This window comes from Acomys minous (genome assembly GCF_964271855.1).
Source record: "Acomys minous genome assembly, chromosome: 16".
In the NCBI taxonomy this organism is placed as follows: Eukaryota; Metazoa; Chordata; class Mammalia; order Rodentia; family Muridae; genus Acomys; species Acomys minous.
The window spans coordinates 26,765,156-26,785,124 of NC_140498.1; the positions used below are offsets into that span (position 1 = coordinate 26,765,156).

The window sequence follows — 19,969 nt, forward strand, 5'->3', positions numbered from 1 at the left end:
ATATTGTTTCATAATGGTATATATGTCCCGAAACAACTCTGCGGGCTGCATGAAGGCAGAAGTTTCCTTTTTTCTTTCTTTCTTTCTTTCTTTCTTTCTTTCTTTCTTTCTTTCTTTCTTTCTTTCTTTTTCCTTCTTCTTCTTCTTGGTTTTTGGAGACAGAATTTCTCTGTGTAGTCTTGGTTGTCCTGGACTCACTTTGTAGACCAGGCTGGCCTCGAACTCACAAAGATCCACCTGCCTCTGTCTCCCAACTGCTGGAATTAAAGGCATGTGCCACCACGCCTGGCTTTTTTTTTTTTTTAAGATTTATTTTATTAAGCCAGGTGTGGTGGTGCACACCTATAATTCCAGCACTCGGGAGGCAGAGGCAGGTAGATCTCTGTGTTCGAGGCCAACCTGGTCTACAAAGTAAGTCTAAGACAGCCAAGGCTGTTACACAAAGAAACTCTGTCTCAAAAGACCAAAAAAAAAAAAGGGGGGGGGGATAACCATTGAGATGTAATATGAATAAATGAATAAAATATAAAAAGAAAACAAAATGAAAAAAGGTTTATTCTATTTATATGAGTACACTGTCTTCATGCACACAAGAGGGCACCAGATCATACTACAGATGTCTGTGAGCCACCATGTGGTTGCTGGGAATTGAACTCAGGACCTCTGGAAGAGCAGCAAGTACTCTTAACCACTGAGCCATCTCTCCAGCCCGAAGGCACAAGTTTCAAGGAGGGGTTTTTTGTTTTGTTAGTTTTTGTTTCCCCAGGCATCTGTGGATGCTATTGAGTTTTCAGTTTTTAGTTGAATGTCACGGTGACTTGTGGACCTTATGGGGAGAATGAGCTGCCATGTTGTTTTGTGACCTTATGGGGAGAATGAGCTGCCATGTTGTTTTGTGAGTTGCATGTGGCGACTCCATGGGGCCTGCACTGGAACTTAGGCTTGCCAAAAGCACCTAACACCAAGTAGCTTTTGGCCAAGGTTTTTTGTGCAACTTGTGTGGTTTTTTTTTTTTCCCACACATAACCTTTTCAGAGAACCTAGATGCCAAATTTAACATGTAAACATCAAAGCTGAGCATAGTAGCTAATACTACCTTTGGGAGGCTGAGGCAGAAGATTGCCACAAATTCCAGGCTGATTTAAGTCACAGTCTGAAAGATAGGCTTGGCAAATCAAGAGTCCATTGGGTGGGTAGGTGGTCCTACTCTCACCAGAAGTTCCACCAGTGCACTGTTGGGCAAAGTGTAATGCTAGCAAACATGCTCTACTAGGGTTGCTCAGCGAGTCTCCAAGAGGTCACTTGAAGCTACTCTGCTTTTGTTTTGGGCATGCAGAATATCCCGGGTTGTGTGTTTGTCTCCTGGTTTTAAATTTCTACATCTTGGTTGTAAGACTTCGTCGTGAGACTCAGAAGTCCCCATCTGTCCTGCAGTTTCATTGTCTCCACCCCTCTGGTTATATTTCCATCGTTTCCTGTTATCTACACCCATACCATATGGTGACTGGGTACTTTTCCACTGTTGGAGTGTCTACAGAGGATTGGCCAGTTTACTCTCATACAGTAAATTCATATTCTTGTGGTTCTGTATACCATTCACCATAGATTGCTTAATTTTACTGAGACTGTGATTTTATACTTACATTTGCCTTCCCCTCTTAGAATCCTGAGTGCCCACACCCTGTGCTAGGGATTTAACTCAGGTCTTTGGCTTACTTATTTATATCCGTAAGGCCCTTGTGTCTTGGGCAGCTTAGACTTCTGTAAGCCAGCCTAGCATTCAACTTGTGTTCTTCCTATCTCAGCTTCAGTTGGCAGACCTGAACCCTGAGACATGGTCAACTCTTTCTGCATGTGCCTGTTTTTACAGCAAGGCAGACAGTTTGTATTGTTAGCCAGATCTTGCACTTCACCCCAAGTCTCTCCAAAATGCAGCATCTGCTTCCATTACAACTGTGTTTCTGAGTTAGAGAATATTACACTATGTTCAGATACAGAGCTTGGGCAGTTGCTAAACCTGCCTAGTGACTTATGTTACAGTAGTGGGCCTACATAGAAGCTTCAGCAGAGTGCCCAGACATTGACTCCTCTAAGTTGCTCAGGTACAAGGTATCTATGGATATCAGGGGACCATTTTAAGAATGTAGGCTGAGCTGACTATTTCTTGAAAACTGAGTCTCTCATCTTGCCTCTAGAACTAATGACCATCAGTTCACACAGTAGTCAAGCATCCAGGGTAATTTAGGAAGACCAGACACAGGCTGTTCAGTGTCATTCTGAATAGACAGCAGGTGGGAGCTAAGAGCAAATGTTTAAACATAAACCTAAAAGATGTGCATATTCTCAAGTGTTAAGCTGGCCTGAAAACTACTTTTTACAAGCTTAGCAGGGACCAGGATGTCAGAATGAAGAGTATGTATGACAGCAGCCCAAGAGGCAGATTGTTGAGATAGCTATGCAAGTTAGTGGTAGCTTTATTTGCCGAGGTGGGATGGGGTTACTTTAATTTGAGACAGGGTTTCTTTTTTTAAAATATATTTTATTAAAGTATTCATGTTACATCTCAATTGTTATCCCATCCCTTGTATCCTCCCCTTACTCCCCTCCCTTTTGACTGTGTATGAGGGGGACCTCTTCCCCCTGTATATGCTCATAGGGTAGGTATCAAGTCTCTTCTTGGTAACCTGCTATCCTTCCTCTGAGTGCCACCAGCCCTCCCCATCCAGAGTTCGTGTGAAAGTCAGCACACAAGAACATTTGTTCTACCATGTTCATAGCCGCCTTACATGTCTTTAATCCCAGCACTCGGGAGGCAGAGGCAGGTGGATCGCTGTGAGTTCGAGGCCAGCCTGGTCTACAAAGCGAGTCCAGGACAGCCAAGGCTACACAGAGAAACCCTGTCTCGAAAAACAAAAACAAAAACATAATAGCCAGAACATGGAAACAGCCTAAGTGTCCCTCAGTAGAAGAATGGATGAAGAAACTATGGCACATTTACACTATGGAATACTACTCAGCTATTAAAAACAAGGAATTCCAGAAATTTGTGGACAAATGGATTGAACTAGAAATGATCATAGTAAGTGAGCTAACCCAAAAGCAGAAAGACTCAAATGGCATATACTCACTTATATCTGGACACTAGCCCAAGGGGCATGTCCCATGAAAGTCTTCACTTACCAGGAAAGTGGCACAGAGGGGAGAACATCCTATTGGGACTCTAGCTGAGAGAAGCATGGTGGGGAGATAGAAGGATCCAGAGGGTCCTAGAAACCTACAAGAACATTATGACGGGCAGATCTGGGCCCAGGGGTCCTGCTCAAACTATAGCACCAGCCAAGGACAATACGTGCAGTAAACTTCGAACTCCTACCGAGATCTAGCCGATGGACAGGACATTCTTCACAGTTGAGTGGAGAGTGAGACAGGGTTTTAGTATCCCAGACTGGCCTTGAACTTAGTATGTAACCAAAGATGACTTTGAATTTCCTGTCCTGTTGAGCTTGGTTTTTGTTTTTTAAGATTAATTTATTATTTATGTTCTGCCTGCATGTGAGCCAGCAGGCCAAAAGAGAACACCAGATCTCATTATAATGGCTGTGAGCCACCATGTGGTTGTTGGGAATTGAACTCAGGACCTTCAGAAGAACAGCAAGTGCTCTTAATCTCTGAGCCATCCATCCAGCCTGCTTTCCAAAGAGGAGTTTCTGTTGTATCCCAGGCTGCCCTCAAACTCAAGATCTTCCTGTTTTCAGCGTCTGAGTGCTGGGACCTGGCTGAAAGTTTTAAGGAAAGATTGTCCAGCTAGCTCCCAAGAGCATGGTATAAATCAGACACAGCAAAGAAAACGCCTCTGCGCTTTCCTCTAAGCCTGTCCTTGGGATCAAAAGCATGGCCAGAGGTGCTAAGGTTCAGCGTCTCTTAATACAATGCAGCAGCCTTGTCAGCGTCCATCAGAGGCAGCTGCCTAACCTGGACTCTCTGTTCCTTGACCCTCTTTTCTTGCCAAACTCCCCCTTTTTCTCTTCAGGTCTCCCTGTATAGTCCTGACTGGTCTAGAACTATGAAGATAGTAATGGCCTTAAGCTCAGAGATCTGACTCCCAAATATTTAGGCATGTGCAATCTTGCCCAACACATAGCCCATACCTTTCTTAAGATACTGAATTCTGTGAGTCCTGTGGATATTGTATGTACTGTGCACCTCCAATGTTTGTACAAATCTCCCTAGATTATTTTAAGTTTGGTGGCTGTGATCATTTCAGCCTGTCGCCTCCACCCTTGATCCACTCAAATCTTTCATTTGGGTTCCCTTCGAAAAAGGAAATTGGAGGCTGAGCTTAGTGGTGCACATCTTTAATCCCAGCACTCAGGAGGCAAAACGGGGAGATCTGTTAGTTTGAGGGCAGCCTGGCCTACAGAGAACCAGAACAGCTAAGGTGACACAACAAGACCCTGTTTCATTGATGTAGAAGGAAAGCTAGGGGATGGCACAGGAGATAAGACTTAGCAGTTAAACGCACTTGTTGAACCTGAAGACCCAAGTTCAGTTCCCAGAACCTATGTGATAGTTCACAACTGTTTGTAACTCCCGTTTCAAGGAATCTGACGCCTTCTGACTTGTGGAACCAGGCATGGAGATAGATAGATAGATAGATAGATAGATAGATAGATAGATAGATAGATAGATAGACAGACAGACAGACAGATAGAGATAGATAGATAGATAGATAGATAGATAGATAGACAGACAGCACAAATATATATGCAAGCAAAGTGTTCATTTACATAAAATTTTATGAAATATTTAATGGCCAGGCATAGTGGCATATGCCTTTTATCACAGCACTCAGGAAGCAGCATCCAGCTGAAATGAGTTAAGACCCTATCTCAAAAGTAAATGAACAAAAATTTAAATAATTAAATCATTTGTGCTGGAGCTACAGCTCAATCACAGGCTTGCCTAGTGACTATGAAGCCCTATGGTCAGCTTCAATATCACAAATGCTATGTATGTGTATGCCATTATACATAAATGTAACACCTTCACTGGACATGATGGCTCTCACCATTAATCCTAGAATTTAGGAGACTGAGGCAGAGAACTGGCTCAAGGCTGAGAGCAGCCTAAGCTCTAGTAAACTCCTGTCTCGTACCAGAAGTGGCTGGGATTCTGTCTCTTCAGTATATTGTATGGGGAGTACTAGTCATTTCTAATCACTTCCTGTTTGACGTGTACAGCTGACATGAGCCACTCCACAGTTCATAACTAGAAAAATGGTCTACTTGAGATCAGGAAGCTGGACTACACCTTAAAATATCAGAATACCTACATAAAACCCTCCAAGGTTAAAAATACCTTTTATATTTGAAGGCATCAAGAACTTCAATCTCCCTGGTTGCAAGCTGTAATTAATGAAGCTAGGAATGGGTTACAATGATTTTTAAAAGATACATTTTTTAAAATTACACTTATGTATATGTGCATGTTCATACACACCTAGTATAGCATGTATGGTGTCGATTCCCTCAACCACATGGGTCACACAGACTCAAATTGACAGGCTTACTAACCAGCACCTTTCCCTGTTGAGCCATCTGTCTCACTATCCTCCACCTTTACAGTGTTTGAGATGGTGAGATTTTAAAGGTCATTTTCAATTTTCCACCCCTCCAAGGCCTATAGGCAGTGAATAAAGCCCATCATACAAAAGTTTAACATGTCATCTCCTCCTTCCCTTGACTCTGGGTATAGGCCATTTGCTCATCACAAGTGGGAAGGGAACATCTCTCGAGCAAACAGTTACACTGAAGAACACCACCTATCAGCTGGGCTCACACTTGGCATATCATGAGCCAACAAAACACAGCTTCCAGTCAGTGCCTCCATATTGAGGGCAGAAACCCTAATTTAGGACTTGAAGCAAGTTACAGCAGTTCTCCGAGCCCAGGAATGAAAGGAGAATGAGGTAAGAGAAGTGTTCAGATGCTGAGGACATGGGCTTTGCTAGCTGTCTGTGGGACATGCTGTTTGCAGTTTGACCCCCCCCCCCCCCAGAATCATGCTCGTGTTAGCTCTGCCTCATAAACTGATCCAGACTCCACTGGCTCCTTTTTATGCATATTCAACTGAATCAGTGTTTGACATGAAAGATTCCATACATGCTCTGGAGTACCAGGCAGCCAGCCTTCTAATGGTTTGCTTTACTGACATGGGAAATTTTCTCTATACACACACACACACACACACACACACACACACACACACACACACACACACACACAAAAAAAAAAACCTCAATTGCCTGACAGCTTTTCAGAAAGTAATTTTGTTCCTAATAACCAAGCATTTCTGGCTCACAGGCCAATCCCACACGCTATGGTAAGAATCAGGTTGTATGGGTTGGATTTCTCCTTGGGGATTCTGAGGAAGGGGCTTGATGATCTTGACCTATAACCTCAAGTGCTGAGATCACAGGCCCTATGTACCTGTATACCATACCCAGCTATGGACTCCTTACAATTCAAACCAAAGAAACCTACCAATACTTACGTAGTCACCCCAACTCTAAAGGGCAGGCTTCTTCAATCAGAAAAGCAGCCTTTATGTACGCGTCCTCATCAGAGTGCAGCCGGCTGGCCTCCACCTCTAGTCAAAAGAAATCCCATAAACCCTTTAGTGACCAAAAGCTGTAGGTCCTTTATAGGTTACTGCTTCCCAGAACACAAAAACTTGGTTGGATTTTTTTTGGAGACAGGATTTCTGTGTAGCCTTGGCTATCCCGGGCTCATCTTGGAGACCAGGCTGGCCTCAAACTCACAGAGCTCTGCCTGCCTCTGCCTCCCTGAACACTGAGATTACAGATGTATGCCACCATGCCCAGCCTACTGGGTTGGATTTTAAAGTTTAAAGACAAGACAAAAACCACTTTTAAAGGTAACACCTATATAGTAAAACAGTTTTTAAATAATTAAATAAAATTTAAAAAAAAATCAAAGACTTTATTGGATAACATTACACAACATTCTTCAACATTTAACTCTGAGCAGATGGAAGGTGAGAAACAATGTGTCATTCAAGTCTACAAATGAAATAGGCCTGTGAAGATTTTAAATAACAGACAAAAGGTAGCATGAAGCAGAGCTTAAATATTAAGCAACTAAAGCAATAAAAATGAAGTTGTAACATGGTAGGCCTAGGTTTTAAATACCACCAAGTGCCTTTTCTTTTCAATGAAAATCTAGCTTGCAATAAAATGCCTTTAAGGATTTCTCATGAGAAAAAAATATGATTTTTTTAAAAAACCTGATCTCTCCCAGTGCTTTTGCCTTTTTAATATTATTTTTTGGTCAATTCCATCATTCTACAAATAAAGATTTCTAAAGCTTAAAGGTCTTCCTGATAAAATCCATGCATAATTCTACATGGCTTGGGAGACACCTGGTTCCTGAGTGAGCATCCAAGGTACTGCTGGTGTTGGGGGTCTAAGACAGGACTGACCCCAGAGCCTGGAGCCATGATTCGAGGCTTCTCCACAGCTCCCTGCTGCTATAGTTCCGGAGCCCATTTGATAAGATGACATCACGATGTGGAAGTCCCCAAAGAGATCACTGGAAAATGCAGTCAGGACTTCACAGCACTTGCAGTGTGTTAGGATCTGAATTAAGCTCACTAGACTCCAGACTACCCGGCTTTTCTTCTTGAATTATAAATCAAATTACAGTCAAGTACAGTAAATGATCTAAAAATCCCACCCAGAGCATTCGCTAATCCTGAGCAATGGGTTGTTGGGTAATCTCACCCACACAGAAAGTGAACTCTTGAGCCAAGTGCTCCTTCATCAGTTGTGTTGCTTTGAATGAGTTTTGTGAGTTAAGTTTCTTTTGGCTTTTTTTTTTTCTTTTTTTCTTTTTGTAGTAAGTAATCAATAAGATGTTATCTTTCTGGTTTAAAAAATAAATCAGTATTGACACTAAAAATCTTCAGTTTTATTATTAAAATTACGGCACCATCAAATATAAAATGCTTTAAAAATGTAGTGCTAACATGTCCATCTGATTTCCTCATGTGTTCTCCATTCATGAAATAAGAAAAAGTTAAGGGTTTCATAGTATCTGTTCAGCAAAGACGAAGAAAATCTGTGGTCTCTGTTAAGAATTCATGTTCCATGCACCAAAAGTTTAGACTGATTTCAGAGATGTTTCTGTCACTTGTCCCCCAGGGCCAAGTCCTCCCTGACACCTGTGAGAATTTCCTACACTGAATAGTAGGGGCCTCTTGCTATGGAAATAGGTCCAGATCTACACTGATGCTCTCACCTTTTCTGAACAGCATCACTCAGTAAAGGGAGAGGCAACAACAAAAGCCTGTCCAGCTCAGGAGAATTATGAGCTAGTTCTTGGAAGAGTATGATTTCATTCCAAGATCAACACTACCCTATCCACTTGGGAGTCAAAATATGAAAAGGTAAAAATGTAGTTATGAAAATGTGCACAAAATGTTAAATACTAGTGGCAAATAAATACATCTTAATATGTTCTAACAAGCAAACATATATTCAAGATAATACAGCCCTGTTTTATTAAAAGAAAAGATCCACATTTTACTTGTGGGTGGGGGCGGGGCACTTAGCCATCCTTTCAGCAGGATGTCATATCGTCTTCTTGTTTCTACTGGCACCTGGAAGAAAACATTGGCCTTAGCACATATGACCACTGCTGTTTCACAGGAGCGCCATTTTAAACACACCTCTGCTCACGTCTCATAACTCATAAACATAATCCTTGGAGAAAGCACAAAGGTTAAGTATGCAAAACAATCCCATATTTCTGCACCATCCCATGCCTGGTAGGCCTGTCCAAACTACTGTTCACATTCAAAAGAAGCTACTGTCAGTGATTCTTCCGCATCACACTTGAGTGCGTCTTGCACATGTGTTCATATCACTTTCCTCCTCACCTCATGCATCATTTATTGCAGCAGTTTGTTTCTTATATATATATAAAATATTCCCTAATACCTTTTCTTCATTCAGTCTACTTTGCAAGTGCCCCTGTATAGATGACTGGTTTTAGCCACTGCCTTAACATTGACTTCTCAGTGTAGCTTAAAACTCCAATCTTAGTCAGTCCTGATGTTCTGTTGTTCTGTCTCTGCAGTACACGTCCAAGAAACCAGCAGTCTGCTAATGCCTTTGTGCTGAAATACAATAAACAAAAGGAAGAAAAGGTAGTTAACCACAGGCAGCATGAGAGAAGTCCTTGTTCAAGCCCTTCAGATCGTGGGATCACAATGCACATCTTTTAAAGACACCTTACTTCCACTCTAGAGCAGTACAAGCACTGTGTGATTATATGAGCACATCTGACCAAATTCCAACAAGTGCCTATCACCGGCATCCTTTTCTTAGGAATATTTCCCTAATAGCAAGAGAATTTTGACTCTGTTCTTTATGTTTTTATTTCTACATTAAAATACGTCAAAGTAACAGAGACAGACTTCCAGGAAACACCCAGCAGTTAACCAACAGTCTTTTTAAAATATTCTTGTAGACAGGGTCTTACTTGTGTAACTCTGGCTGGCCTGGAACTCATGGAGAACTGCCTGGTGTGAGCCACCGTACCCAGCCCCAGCCCACTCCTTCCCCGTTTTGAGACAGTGTCTCTTGTAGCCCAGGATGACCTCAAACTCACTATATACTCAAGGCTGACCTTGAACTCCTGATTTTCCTTGCCTCCATCTCTTCAGTTCTGGGATTAAGGTACATACCATTGAAGATAACTACTTAGTCTTAAGCAAGTTTATATACAGAGAGCCAAATTAAGTTAAGTCAGCTGTGGATCACAGTGTACTATCTGCACCAAGCCAAGAGTACTGGAGGAGGAAGCCTCCCCAGAGTCAGACACATCAGAAGGCATTGAGAACGCCTATGACTAGACCACTCCAGTGCACCAGTGCCCCTTATTACACCTGACTACTATCAAGGCAGTATTTGGTAGACTTCTGAAAGACACAAGTGGCAGACAGTGTGGCTTATAGAAAGCATTGCCAAGCAGCAGGTCAGACTAACCAACATTAGCAAACAGCTAGCACAAAAAGTAGTGGAGGCCCACTACCATCCAGTCCCTAGCTGTGCCCTCAACATGGGAGCTGGAGACCTAAGGAAGATGATCTTTGTTTCAATTATGTATTTAAACCAGAGATAACACTATTTCAAGGGAATAATAAAACACATGCAGAATGCAGAAGAAAAAAATGCCCAGCTTTCCCAATATTTAACACTTCAAAGTTTGTATCTTTCCCATGGATTGACAGACTTCCCGGTATTGACATGGCTCATTTACTTCCTGGGTCAGGGCCTATAAAGCTCCACAAGGCATTCCGTCATGTCTTTCAAGCAATGAAAACTGACTTCTAGCAAAAATACAGTAAACCTCAAGATGACAGACCACCTATTTTTATTATTTCTAAAAAATAAGGATGAAAAATAAGGTGCACTTTAATCCCTTTAATCCCAGCACTCAGGGCAGGAGAGGCAGGTGCATCTCTATGAGTTCAAGGCCAGCCTGGTCTACAAAGTGAGTCCAGGACAGCCAAGGCTACACAGAGAAAGCCTGTCTCGAAAAAAATCAAATAATTTTTAAAAGGATGATTAATGCTGATTTAAAATTCCACTTTCTGAAAATGAGATGGCTAGCTAACATAGCTGTATAAAACTAACAGACTCACACAGAACTTTGGAAGTGAGTGTACCCTTCTACAAATTGAAGGAGAAAGGGAGTGGGATAGTTTTCCAACTGTGCCTTTATTTATTTATTTATTTATTTATTTATTTATTTATTTAGCTTTTCAAGGCAGTTTCTCTATGTAGCCTTGACTGTCCTAGACTCGCTTTGTAGACCAGGCTGGTCTCGAACTCACAGCAATCCACCTGCCTCTGCCTCCCAAGTGCTGGGACTAAAGGCATGTGCCACCACAGCCCGGACTCAAAATTTGGTTTTAATGTAAGGCCTACTGAAGTTCAGCTGGATACCAGAACAAGAAAGCTAACAACTCTCTTCCTTAATATAGATTTATATTAAGGTGGCTACCTTGCCTATTTAGCTAAGAGTGCAAAACTTAGATACAATATTCAATGCAAACTGCTTCATTTTGAACCACATGCAACTGCATAAACAGCATGTCAACTAACCCTGGTATATCCCCTATCTCAGAAGACTAAATACTTTTTCAAAGAAAGTAGTAAAAGATATGTTCAGGAGCTAGAGGCATAGCTCAGTGGTTAAGAGTACATTACTCCTCTTGCAAAGAACATGAGTTCCACTCCCAACATCCACCTCACACAGAAAATGCCTGTAATTCCAGTCCAGAGGACCTGAAGCCCTCTTTCTGGCTTCCAAGAACACACACACACACACACACACACACACACACACACACACACACACACACGGCATATATTCACACACACATAAATGAAAATAAATGCATATAATAAAATACAAAGATAGGTTCAAGAAGAACAACCAAAACCCCTAAACCTTTCTCTCACCATGTTAAAGTCCAAACTCAATTTTATACATTATCCATTATGTCGTTATATATTGCAATAGATTACAATCACATTTTTATCCTATCATACCACATCTAAAGTTTTGACTCACCTTATGTAAATGACAATAGTTTTTCAGATTTACTTACTAAGTATTTACATACATGTTCATCTTTCTTTTTCTTTATGGAGGCAGGGTCTCAGTATATAGACATGGCTATCTTAAAACTCCCTATATAGACCCAGCTGGCCTTGAACTTGGAGCTCCTCCTGCCTCTGCTTCCTGAGATTAAAGCCGTGCACCACCACAGTAGACCCCACATACATAGTCTTACACATTTTTTTCTCTTAAAGGCAGACTCTTCAGTAGCCCAGGCTTTCCTTGGACTCACTATGGTAAGGAGGATGATCTTGAGCTTCTGACTTGCAGCCTCCACATCCTGAATGTTAGGACTAACAGGCATGTGTCACCATGCCTGGTTTGCTCAGTACTGGCGATGATCTCAGAGCTTTGCGCAGCCTAGACAAAGGCACTCTATCAACTGAGCCACATCCCCAGCCCCTATAGTCTTAGTATACAGTAACAAGTAACGAAGAGGTGACAAATATTAAAGGACAAAAGATTGAAACTGTGAAAGAAAAAAAATGACCCTCTGATTTTCAGAAAGAATCAGTTGCCAGCTTACATAAGCCTACAATGTAACGCTTTACTCACAAGGCTGCTCTCAATACAAACACCCACAGAAGGCTCTATTCTAGAAAAGTGTTTTCGGTTCCTGGAAATTATTACCTACAGGAAGTACACCCAACTACCAAGGTCATTGAAAACTTAGGAGAAAACTAATGAGTCTTCTGAAGGCTAGCCTAATCTACTTCAGGGATGGCTAAGTGACGATGTGGTGCCCTCTTCACTTCGTGGCAGGGCTTAAGACAGACAGACCTGCCCGCTTCACTGTTAACTTCAATGCTCCCAGTCTGAATCCACAGTGGTCTGTCAGACACTGTAAGGGAGCAGCAGGACTCGTCACTGTCTGATGTAATAGCTGCCATTTGTTGAGACCTATGGTAGAAAAAACCAAGTTAAGAAAAATAGACCAGTCAGTTGAGTTCTTTTTAATCCATCTTAACCAAAAAAAAAAAATTTTTTTTTCTTAAGACCAAAATTAATTTGAATTTTTCTAATGTTTATTCTGGATAACTTGTCAGCTTCAGACTATAAAGCTTTGGAACTAGAAAGCCATGTGGGTGCCACAACCATGGCTAAGAGAGGGCCCTCTTTGTGTATATCCCATAAGATGCAATCTGACCTGGCAAGGTATCCTCCAATATGCCTATAAGGGAAGAGGAAGCGCTAATTGGTGTTTTAGTCCCTGAGCAAACAAAGAAAGAAGGAAAAAAAAAGGGGGGCTTATCATCTAACATTAGCCTGTTCTTGGAGCAGTCCTATCAGGATGGTCCAGAGGGCTTAATGGTTCACCTCACCCTTACTACACCTCGAGGAGCTCAAAGACCATCCTTAAATGGTAATGATCACTCTTGTACAGCTTCAGGTTCTAACTGGCTGAGAATAGGTTTTTGTTTTGTTTTAGTTGTTTTGTTTTCTTTTTTTTTAAAACATGATAAACTTCCTCAGTTAGGCTTTCTGTTATGAACAGAGCCTAATACGTTGAACATAAGTCAAATAAAAGACAACTATTTTAAGCATGTTTTTCTGCTTTTGAGGAAGGGTCTTAAACCACAACCTCTGTAGCCGAACCTAACCTCAGACTCCTGCTTGGTTTTTTGGATGCTGGGATTATAGGCATGTGCTAGCACATCCTGCTTTAAGTTTTATATTTAAACATATTTTGGTTACATACCTACTTCCCTAGTTTTAGTATAAACAATTTTCTTGTCATCAGCGCAGCCAGCTCTGGGATCATCCATTTATTACCATTTACTATTAAAATTCATAATCAGGCAAATGCCAGGCAGTGGTGGTGCATGCCTTTAATCCCAGCAGGTGGATTTCTGAGTTTGAGGCCAGCCTGGTCTACAGAGTGAGCTCCAGGGCAGCCAAGGCTATGTAGAGAGACCTTGTCTTGAAAGAAAAATTCACTACCAGGCATTGCTGTGCCTTTAATCTCAGCAGAAACAGAGGTAGGTGGTAGATCTCTGCATTACAGGCAAGCTTGGTCTACAAAGCAAGTTGCAGGACAGCCATAGCTACAATGTAAGGCCTTGTCTCAATAAGTTAATTAAAAATTCAAAACCAGAAATAGTAGACTGGTATATAATAAGACTTTTAAAGCTGTCCTGATATTGAACAGCCCAATGTATAAACACAATCACCTCTGAATTCTAGTATAGAGAGAAATTACTCCTTAAAGTGAATTTCAGTAGTAAGGCTTTACACAGGAATGTAAATGTACTGTTACCTGGGGCATCCATAAGGACAGGAAAAGAAGAGCCAATGAATGCTCTTGAGCTTGTTTTAGGGAACTCCCATCAGGCTTGCATAATACCCTCCAGCCACCACCCAAGCCCAGAAACTATATATATATAGAGAGCGGACAGAGGCTGAGGGAGTTAGAGGTGGTGTGTGTGTTTCTTGAAACAGGATCTCTCTATGTAACCTTGGCTACCCTGGAACTTGCTACGCAGACAAGGCTGGCTCAGAACTTAGATATGCCTCCTTCTGCCTTACAAGTGCTAAGATTAAAGGTGCGTACCTCCTTGCTAAACTCACTCAGTTTTCTCTAAGAGTAAGGTCAATCATGCTCCAGTGACTGGACACCAAGGGTTATAATAAATAAATTTAAGAGGACATGAGTTGGTGGATGAATCTAAGAGCAGTCAGGGAAAGAGGATAAGAAAGATCAAAATAGATTTAAGCATGTGTGAACACCAGAAATTTGTGTGTGAGTATTGTGCCTGCACATATGGATGCCACAGGTCTGCCTGTGCCGATGGAAGTCAGAAGGCAGCACTGGATCCACTAGAACTAAAGTTACATGTGGGTGCTCGGAACCAAACCCAGGTCATCTGCAAGAGCAACAAGTGCTCTTAACCACACTAGAACTATCTCTCCTGCCCAAAATAATTATATTTTTAAAAAAGAATTTCATGTAAATAAGAAGCACAAAGAAGATAGGGAATGAGCTCACCTTTCCTGTTCATGTTTTCTACTGCAACTCTTAAAATGCCTCATAAAACCTCAGCATGTCAGTTCCAATACAGAGCCTGCCAGCAACTTGGTGCTAACACTGAAGATGAGCTTCCTCTCAATACTTTCAGTGTCTTTGATTTTTCACTGGAAACTAACCACTCAGGCAGGATGTCTATTAAAAAGAACTAAGGACCCCTGCCAACGAGACAGTAAAGGGAAGGATCCCTTGAGCAGCAATCTCAAGATCAGTGGAAGTTACTGATTTTGTCCCTAAGATAAAGCCTAACTTCAACAATGGTGTTCTCTTAGAGGCACCAGAGATCATGGGGCCAATGAGAACAGGGTCAGGACACAATCTCCCTTATAGAGTCAATGAAAGGAGGAAACAGGAGGCCAGCTTAGTGCAAAGCCGAGACTGAAAAAGTCAAAGATTCTGACTACATGCATGTACCTATCACTCCACTACACACCCATTATATATTCCACTACATATAATGGAATGTGAGCAAGGAAATGCGGAAGTCTCTTTCTAGACACATCCCTGTTTCTTAACCAGTTACTGATTGCATGTCAGAGCTTTAGACAAACCAGGAACAGTTCTTCCCAGTGTTCTTGGACTTCCGTCAAGACATGCCTCTACCACACAGATCCTTTACTACACATTCAAGCGGAGGGTGGACTGACCATACTCTTGTAACTTGCATCTCACAATGAACCATGGGTAACGACGACTATCTTCTAGAAAATATGACCACAGCACACAGATTAAAGCCAGGTATTTCTGTGCAAAATCTCCTAACAACATGTGCAAACAGATGTCCATTTTCACCACGTGTTAAATGGTCAAGGCCCCAAGAACATACAGAAGCTGTGTAGACTGGCCAGCTTCTTATCTGGGTCAGTCTTCCTCATTCATTTCCAAGTAAAGGATTATTCCTTTTTTTGTTTGTTTTGATTTTCGAGACAGGGTTTCTCTGTGTAGCCTTGGCTATCTTGGACTCACTCTGTAGACCAGGCTGGCCTCAAACTCACAGAGATCCGCCTGCCTCTGCCTCCCGAGTTCTGGGATTAAAGGCATGTGCCACCATGCCCGGCAGGATTATTCCTTTTGTGTGCACATATAAGAGCCTGTGTGCGGATGTCAGAGGACAATTTACAGTGTCAGTCCTCTACTTGTCCCCAGAGATCAAACTCAGGTTGTCGGGCTTGGCGGCAACCTCATTTACCTACTCCGCCATCGTCCCTGCTCTAGATGAGCATTTCTGCGTATGCCTAAGCCTGCCGTGAGCAGGATGGGACAGTGCTATACAGTCTTGAAGAATGGTAAGTTACATGATACTATAATGAACTTTAACCATGGTTTCTATATCCCATACATAATTCCCATGACTTGCAATAGTTAACCACCATAAATGCCAGCTAAGGTATGCCACCTCTAGATATTTGTGGTAAATAGTGCTATTACAGAAACTGGAATAAAACTTTTCATTTATGCTAAGTACATAATGTTTGATAGTACCAAAACCTACCAAAATGAGGTTCCTCTGCTACACATTAAGTGGCTGGTAATAGAGCAGTACTTACACAGACATTGTTCCAGGTACTCTGCTACTGCTTTAAAGTCTTAACTTATCAAAATTACCTTCTGAGGTGGTACTGTTTATTCTCCCCATCCCATAGATGATGACATGAGGTAACCTGCCTAAGATCACACTGCTTGTAAGGAACAGAAGAGAGTCAGGCTAGGGTATCAGGACCAAGAGCACTTTCAAACATGTGCCGAAAAAGTGAGAGACAATATTCTTTTTGTGGAAAAAAAAAAAAGCCTGCTGTCAAGGACAGCTAATGCAAAACTGTTAATGTTCAAACTCCCCTGCATAACTGCTAAGTTACATGTCTGTTTTCTCTTTTACTCTTATGTGGATGGCACTCTTACCTTTCTACATAAATAATCTCTTTAAGCAACCAAAAACTTCCATTTCATTTTTCCAAAGGGGAAAAATGTTCCCCAGGCTTTCAATAGTTCTGTTTTGTTTTGCTTTTGCTTTTCTGGTCGACACAAAGTGAGTCAGTCTTAGTATGTAGCCTGGGCTAGCCTCAGAGCAGGATCTTCCACACCAGGCTTCTTCAATAGCTAAAAAAAATATCTTCCATGAGAGTTAAATAAGAGACACCAATGATTATAAAATACCTTGAACAGTTTTAAAACAGAGACACCCTTGCTAAAACTTACTATGCATTACAATTTTGACTCCCCTACCTCAACCCTACCCAAGACAGGGTTTTTCTGTGTTACCTGGTCATCCTGGAACTTGCTCTACAAATCATGCCAGCCTTGAACTAAGAGATCCACCTGCCTCTGTTCCTGAATGCTAAGTTTAAAGGCATATGCTATCACTGTCTGACATGACTGGTTTGTTTTTTGTTTTTGTTTTCTCCTTTTTTAAAAAAAGACTAATATTCCAGGCCAAGTATGGTGGTTCATGCAACACTCAAGAGTCAGAATGAGGATGCCAATTTTGAAGCCACCATAGACTACATGAGACCTTGTCTCAAACAACAAAACCCTAACACACACACACACACACACACACACACACACACACACACACACACACACACACTGGAGGGGAAAACTTAATACTTCATAAACAAGGATACCAGTATAGAAATTATGAGCCCCCCCCTTTTTAAGACAGGATCCATGTAGCCCAGACTGGCCTCAAGCCAGCTATTTAGCCAATGCTGACTTTCCCGACTAATCTTCCTTCTTTTTACAAAATTTTTACAAAAGAATGTAAAGATTTTATCTTTATACCATGCCTTTAACACTGGCATAGTGGTGCAGGTCTACAATCCTGACACTTCAGAGGTCAGAAGTTAGTGTCCAATACCCTAGAACTGGAGTTACAGGCAGCTCTTGCCTGGTGTAGTTCATACTTTCATCTGCTGAACCATCTGTCCACCCTCCATTATTATCAAAATAATTTAAATGGCTCCATTATTCATAAAAATTATCCAAGCAATTGTTACTATTAGATTATTTTAATTAGAAATTATTGAATAGGTGACTATAGTCATATTAATTCACCTAAAACCTTTACTGTAATTCTTAAGTCAAAAGCTATTATCTAGAGAATCTCCCATACAGGTTTGCAGTTCCATAAGCAACGAATCCTGGAAGCAAGCATTCCTGGTAACAATTCTCATTAAATTTAAAACTCTATTTAAAAATACTAATTATAAGCTACTCTTATAATACCAGCATTTAGGAAGCTAAGGCAAAACTGTCCTGGGCTAGAAACCAGCCTGTGTTAGAGTGACCTAGTTGCCAAAAAAACCAAAATTGGGGGTGGGGGGTGGGGAGGGGTGGGAAGCAAAGCAAACCATCCAGATTACAGATGGACAGTGGTGATGGTTGCACAATGCAAAGATATTTAGCACCTTTAGGCTAAGGAATGAAGAAATGGCTCAGAATTCCAAGGCTTGCTGCTCTTCATTTCCCAGCACATACATCAGGAGGCTCACACTGGCCTCGAACACCAGCTCCAGGAGAACTAACACCTTCCTTTAGCCTCTGAAGACATTTGTTTATGTGGCAGGCAGGCATGCATGTGCACGTGCGCACACACACCACTACTTTAAATTGTACAATTAAAATTGGTTTTAAGATGGTAGACAATGGCCAGGCTGGTCTACATAACAAGGCTACACAATGAGACCCTGTCTAATGAAAAAGACAAAACTTTAGACTAGGTATGTTGGCCTGTGATCTCAATCCTCAAGTGGCTAAGGTACAAGGACCAATCACTGCATGTCCAACCAGCCTGGATCATATAATAAAATCCTCTAAAAAGCAAATATGCCCCAAAACAGTAAATTTTAAAGTGAATTATAATTTACTTTAACAAGACAAAGATGTTATTTTAAACTTAAAACACAGGGAAAGTAAAGAGAACGTCCTTTTTAAATTACCCCAGCTGGGGTGCACTACAAGGGCAAGCATCACAAAAATAAATTTAAATGCTATCCCTTTTTGACTATAGATTAAACTTAGAATCAATTATCATGGCAAAAATACTCACGCACTCTGCAAAATCTATAATGAAATCATTTCCATTGAGACCTTTTAATTCACGAAACTGTGGCTGAATGAAGGTGCAGTTATCATACACAAACTGTAGAAACACACAGTAAGAGCCTTTCAAGTCAGAACCAGGCGGAAGTAGTAAAAGAAAAGACTGGCCACTTAGTCTCCTGGATGGAAATGGAATGGCAACAGCTCAACATTGGCTCTTGATCCCATATATTTACATTAGAGTGTTAATAGCTATGTTGTTAGCACAGCTCCAATGCAAACAATGAATTCGTCCCTCCTTGGGAAACGAATTTCACTGTCTGGCCAATATCTTATTTGAAACCATCACTGAACATATACCTTTGAATTGAACTTTTCTAGACATGTCAGTGTGCCACCAGTTCAGCACAAACCACAGAACAGTCACACTTCAAATGAGAAAATCTAATTTTAAATGTACACTATAAATTTCTGATTTCCGGTACTCAATTCAGTTATTCAGTATAAAGGAAAATTGGCCCCTTTGCAATGTCTGAGCATGTGTTTCCCTCAATAAACATCTTTAGAAAGTAACAACTTCTCTTACCTGGCAAAAACTCAGAAACAGTCAGATGTTTATCTAAGCTTGTTTTAGTACCAGTTCCATGTTGCCTGCCTCCAGTGTCTTCAGAACTGAATTCCTGTTTGCTCCACATAATACTAAGCTCTAATCACCATCACTAACATGTTCCCAGCACATGTGTGTGCAGGCCTGTAATGAGCCCAAGGGCAGCCTGGGCTACAGGGTGACTTTGGGGCATCCTGCTCTAAAATGTGAAAACATAAAACATCAAAAACATCAAAACCACTTAAGAGACTGGAGGTGGGTGAAAACTGCTAGTGGAGTGCCTGGGCTCACTTCTCCTCATTCCATCAGCTGGGCGTAGTGAACAGCAGCGATCGCAGAGTGACAGGTGGAGGCAGGAGGGTCAGAAGCTGAGATGAGGGTAGCCTAGCTCGGGATACATGAGCCAAACACTTAGGGATACACCTCAAATCACAGACTTGACTAGTAAATCCTAGCCTTCCCAACTCCTTCACAAGGCTCTTACAGCCTCCTAGTCTGTGCGGATAAACGGGATTCTCTTCTCAATGACCAGCCTACTTCCTGGCTTGGGTCCTAAAACATGCAAGGGAACCACAGTCCCGAGGC

At 41.5% G+C, this 19,969-nt stretch overlaps 1 protein-coding gene across 4 annotated transcripts in view; it reads right to left on the bottom strand.

Annotated features, from left to right (window-relative positions):
- Positions 1-6,980: 6,980 nt before the first annotated feature.
- PWWP2A (PWWP domain containing 2A) overlaps positions 6,981-19,969 on the bottom strand; it is a 41,245-nt gene continuing 28,256 nt past the window's right edge. For 2 of the 4 annotated variants that reach the window (XM_084761909.1, XM_084761910.1), the window contains 2 exons: positions 12,488-12,611; positions 6,981-9,198 (listed from right to left, as the gene is read on the bottom strand). In XM_084761909.1, coding sequence (XP_084618035.1) covers positions 9,036-9,198; positions 12,488-12,611 — 287 coding nt within the window. In that variant the 3' untranslated portion in view covers positions 6,981-9,035. The remainder of the gene's footprint in view (positions 9,199-12,487; positions 12,612-19,969) is intronic. The other 2 variants (XM_084761911.1, XM_084761912.1) reach the window with 2 other exon arrangements.